The sequence below is a fragment of the Sorex fumeus genome, unplaced genomic scaffold (genome assembly GCF_029834395.1).
Source record: "Sorex fumeus unplaced genomic scaffold, SorFum_2.1 ptg000019l, whole genome shotgun sequence".
NCBI lineage: Eukaryota > Metazoa > Chordata > Mammalia > Eulipotyphla > Soricidae > Sorex > Sorex fumeus.
In genome coordinates, this window is record NW_026606076.1 from 39,042,618 (window position 1) to 39,047,475 (window position 4,858).

At 61.3% G+C, this 4,858-nt stretch overlaps 1 protein-coding gene across 1 annotated transcript; it reads left to right on the forward strand.

The window, feature by feature from the left end:
• Positions 1–2,086: 2,086 nt before the first annotated feature.
• On the forward strand, positions 2,087–4,538 carry GADD45B (growth arrest and DNA damage inducible beta). The gene is made up of 4 exons (XM_056113230.1): positions 2,087–2,413; positions 2,558–2,659; positions 3,085–3,316; positions 3,876–4,538. Exons 1-4 carry the CDS (start codon positions 2,370–2,372, stop codon positions 3,987–3,989), a joined length of 492 nt encoding a protein of 163 aa, XP_055969205.1. The 5' UTR covers positions 2,087–2,369; the 3' UTR covers positions 3,990–4,538.
• The last annotated feature ends 320 nt before the right edge of the window (positions 4,539–4,858 follow it).

Here is a 4,858-nt window from a genome sequence, read left to right on the forward strand (position 1 = left end):
CATGCAAGGCAAACGCCCTGCCCGCTGTGCTATCGCTCCAGCCCCCAGAATATAGTCCTATACTGTTTCTTTTTTTTTGTCTTTGGGTCACAACCGGCGATGCACAAGGGTTACTCCTGGTTCATGCACTCAGGAATCACTCCTTGTGGTGCTTGGGGGACCATATGGGATGCTGGGAATAGAACCCGGGTTGTCTGCGTGTAAGGCAAACGCCCTACCTGCTGTGCTATCTCTCCAGTCCCCAGAATATAGTCCTATACAGTTTATTTTTTTCTTTTACTTTTTTTTTTTTCTTTTTGGGTCACACCCGGCAATGCACAGGGATTACTCCTGGCTCATGCACTCAGGAATTACTCCTGGCAGTGCTCAGGGGACCGTATGGGATGCTAGGAATCGAACCTGGATTGGCCGTGTGCAAGGCAAACACCCTACCCGTTGTGCTATTGCTCCAGCCCCCAGTTTCTAATTTTTGTTGTTTTTCTAGTGAAATAGTCCAACTTTTGTCCTATCCCTCTGCCCTGTGGGCCTCATCTCACCTTCCACGGCTGCGGCCGCTGATACGACACGTGTCCACCAGGTGGCGCCGCCAAGCCTCCCTGCGCCCGGGGAGCGAGCTCACGCACGCACGGTGGGCGGCGCGGAGGCGGTTCCGTGAGTCAGCTGGCATCGCTAGCTGGGGGGGGGGGGGGGGGGGGGGGCGCGGGGTGGAGGAGCCGGGCGGCCTGGGCGGAGGCCAGACCCCAGGTTGGCGGGGGAGGGGGACACAACTGTGAGTCACCCGGGAGCCCCCGATCGACCGTAGGAGAGTCCCACGCGGGCCTGCCCGCCTGATTCGTGAACTGCCTCACCGGAGCGATGGTGAGCCTGAGGCCACGTCTCTGCACGGGCACACAGTAACCTCCCCAGCGGGTGGCTCGCGGGAGCGGTGGCCTCGCCAAGCCTCAGTATCCCCCCCTTTTTTTTTTTTGCACAACGTCCCCTACTTCCCGGGACCCAAAGGGCTGATACAAGGAGGTCACAGTTCGCACCCCGAAAAGGAAGGCGCCCCGTGGCCACTCTCGTGGGTGCACGCGGACCCGAAACTGTAGCGTGCAGGGTCGGTCAGCACCAACTCCAGACCTCGGTCCCCCCCCACCAGCCCCGCACCTCCCCTCCGCCGCGGCAGGTGCGCAGGTTTGCGAGTGGCCGGCAGGGGGCGCGCTGCAGGGGGAGCCCAACCGCCTCCCACGCACGGCCAGCCCTGAAACTCGCGGGGAGTGGGGAGGGGGCGCCCCTAGGGTGCCCCGGGCTTTAATCCCCCATTCGGGGGGACCTCGAGGTCGCCCACCAAGACCCCCAGGTGACGTATTTGTGTCTCCCTGTGTGCCCCTAATTTCATCGAATGCTTCCTGCAAACCCAGGCAAGGCCCGTTGGCTCTGGGACCTTCGCAGCAGTGCCGCGACCACCACCGTTTACGGGGGCCCTCCCTGCGCGCCCCTCATTTGCTTTACCCTCCATCCAACTAGGTGACAACCCCCCCCTTACATTCCTATTCGACATGCATGAAGCCAGGAGGAGTGATCCAGGGTCTGGGGTCCCTACAGCCAGGAGTGCCCCCTAACAACCAGGAAGGAATCAGGCTGCAAACCCGGCCCCCCAGCTCCCCGGGTGCAGAACCCAGAAGGTCACGGGCCGGGGGACTCTCCGGGGGACTGGGAGGGGATTCTGGGTCGCCCCCACCTCCTCCTTCTTCTTCTCCTCCTCCTCCTCCAGCCCCCGAAAGTCCAAGCCGCCTCGCGCGCTGGAAATCCCGCGCGCGCCCCGAAACGCGGCTGCAGCTGCCGGGAAATCAGGAGAGAAACTTCTGCTTTTTTTTTTTTTTTTTTCTTCTGGCGTTCTCCCACCTCCCGCGCCCACGTGGGCGCCCCGCGAGACGCTCCGCCCCCTCCCCGCCACCAGCCAATCGCGGCGCGTCCCTTTCTGGCCTTTCTGAACAACCAATAGGAAGAGCGGACGGGCCCACGGCGGCCCGCCCCTTCGCCGAGTCTATATAAAGGGGCCGCCGACAGCCGCGCGCTCAGATTGCTGAAGCCCCGAAACTTCTCCTTGTCCGTATCAGCTCCCTGGATTACTCGCTGACGCCGAGCCAGATTTAGCAATTTTTTTTTTTTGTTGTTTCGAAATTTCTTTTTTTTCCCCTCCTGTCTTTTTCCTGGAGGACGATTTCACTGCCTTTCGAAGGTCTTGGACGGACGCTCGGACAGAGCCGTGCAAAAAAAAAAACGCTTTTGTGGACATCGCCGGGCGCTTTTGCAAATTTGATCACCTTCTCCCGTGGACCTGTCGTGGAGGCCGGATCTTGCTTTCCACTGTGGATTATAACTGCAACATGACGCTGGAAGAGCTCGTGGCGTGCGACAACGCGGCGCAGAAGTAAGTCTCCGGGGCTGGCTCCCGGCACCTGAGGTCGGCGGGGGTGAGGGGGTGGTGGGAGCTGGGAAAGGGCCGGGCGCGGGGTGCGGGGACACGCAGACCTGGCGGTGCTGACCGCCTCCTCCTCCTTCCCGCCCACCCCAGGATGCAGACGGTGAGCGCCGCGGTGGAGGAGCTGCTGGTGGCTGCCCAGCGCCAGGACCGCCTCACGGTGGGGGTGTACGAGTCGGCCAAGCTGATGAATGTGTGAGTCAGACCCCCTTGCTGCTGGGGCGGGCGTGGGTGGGCTGGGGACCCCCCCTCCCCGCCGCTCTGCACGCTGCACGATGTGTGCCCCCTTTTTCTTGCATGGGGCTGGCGCTTTCCTCAAAGCCGCTGGCCCCCCGCTGCGGACTTGACAGTTTCTGCTGCTGCTTAATCTTATTTAGAATTTTCTTGGGAGGGGAATGGCATGAGGGTCTGCATCATGTGCGGGTTCCACCCCCCACACCTGAACCCCCCCCTTTGAGCTCAATGTCCTTCCCTCCCCCGCTCACCGCTCTGACACCTGCAAGTGAGCTCGGTCACTGGCGGTTTCTTTTCCCCCCAACCTCCGCAAAGGCTCCTCCCTTCTTCCCCTGGGCTTCCCAGCTGACCGGTCCCCGCCCCTCTCGGTCTCCCCCCTCTTCCAGGGACCCCGACAGCGTGGTCCTGTGCCTCCTGGCCATCGACGAGGAGGAGGAGGACGACATCGCGCTGCAAATCCACTTCACCCTCATCCAGTCCTTCTGCTGCGACAATGACATTAACATCGTGCGGGTGTCGGGCATGCGGCGCCTGGAGCAGCTGCTGGGCGAGCCCCCCGAGACCCAGGGCGGCCCCGACGCCACCGAGGACCGGGACCTGCACTGCCTCCTGGTCACGGTGAGCCACCGCCGCGCCCCGCCCGGCCACCTGCACCCCTGTTTGTCAACAAAGTAGCTCTGGCTAAGCCTGCCATCAACTCAGCACCCAGCCACGCTTGGCATGCCCCGGGGAACCTCATCAGCCTCCCAGTCATTTGGAGCCCGGTCAGCTGGACTCGGGGCCCTCGGGAGCTGGAGGTTCCCCATCGTCCACTCCCATAGAACCCTCCCTTTTTTTTTTTTTGAGGGGGAGCGTACCCCAGGGAAATGCTCCAGGACAGGGGTGGGGGGGGGGTATAGGGAATCTCTTACGTTTGCAGTAGGAGCACCCGGTGCTTCCTGCATGCAAAGCCGTGAACCCCAACATTTCCCTTCTAGACTGGGGACATAGTCCGGGCCCAGAGAGGGTGGGAGGGCATTTGCTTTGCATGTGGCAGACGGGTGGGGGGTGGGGGGGTTGTTCATCCCTGCCCATCCTGTTAGGGTCCCTTCAAGCATGATCCCGGAGCTCACAGCCGGGAGTGGTTTCCAAAACCAAAACAACTGACGCTCTTCTTTTTTCCGTGTCCCCCCCGCAGAATCCGCACACAGAAGCCTGGAAGAGCAGTGGCCTCGTGGAGGTGGCCAGTTACTGTGAAGAAAGTCGGGGCAACAACCAGTGGGTCCCGTACATTCCTCTCCAGGAACGCTGAGGGCCCCCCCGGCCCCCCAGCGGCCCAGTGTGAGAACCTGTGGAATGGCTGGCATAAAAAGAAAAAAAAAGCGACATAAATAACTGACCGCCTTCGCCTCCCCCCGCCCCCCGCCAGAGCCAAGACCACCCCCTCCAAAAAAAAAAAAACAAGAACCCAACCTCTGAGGTGAGGGGGGACAGGTCATTGGAACAAGAAGAGGAGGAGGAGGAGGAGGAGGAAGAGGAAGGAGAACAGGGGGCAGGCGGGAACAGCGCCATCAAGAGGCCAGCACGAGGAGGAAAGAGGGGGGGTCCCCGGCAGGAGAAGGGGCCCCCCCAGAGCTCAGGCCTGGTGACGAGCAGAAGCTGGACGCGGAGGGCCTGGATTCATACTGGGGGTGGGATGACGACGCACCCCACCCCCACCCCCCACCTGGGGGCTGACCGCTGCAACACGGGACTTGCTGATGGAAGGGGGGGGCGCCCACGGAGCCCTCCCCCCGGGACTATCTCTGGAATTCCCCTAGGCTGGGGCTGGAGCCTTGGAGAACCGTTTGCAGGCTGAAATGCACAAACTCTTTTTTTTTTTTTTTTGTTAACTTGCACTCTAAACTTGAGCCACTGACACGAGACAAAATGACAAGTACCTATATTTTTACTGCTACTTAGGATGGCCTTGTAATAAATGTCTAAAGCTTCTGGGTCCTGGTGTATCTGCCCGTCGGCGCTCCGTCTCTCCCTCCCTCCCTCCCTCCTTCCAGGAGGACCCAAACCCCTCAGCGCGTCTCCCCCCTCCCCCTCCCCTCCCCCCTCTTGCAGGAAGTGTTACTTAAGCCTCCGCTAGCCGCTCTGGGCTCCTTTGCAAAAACAGTGCCTCTTCTCTGTTCC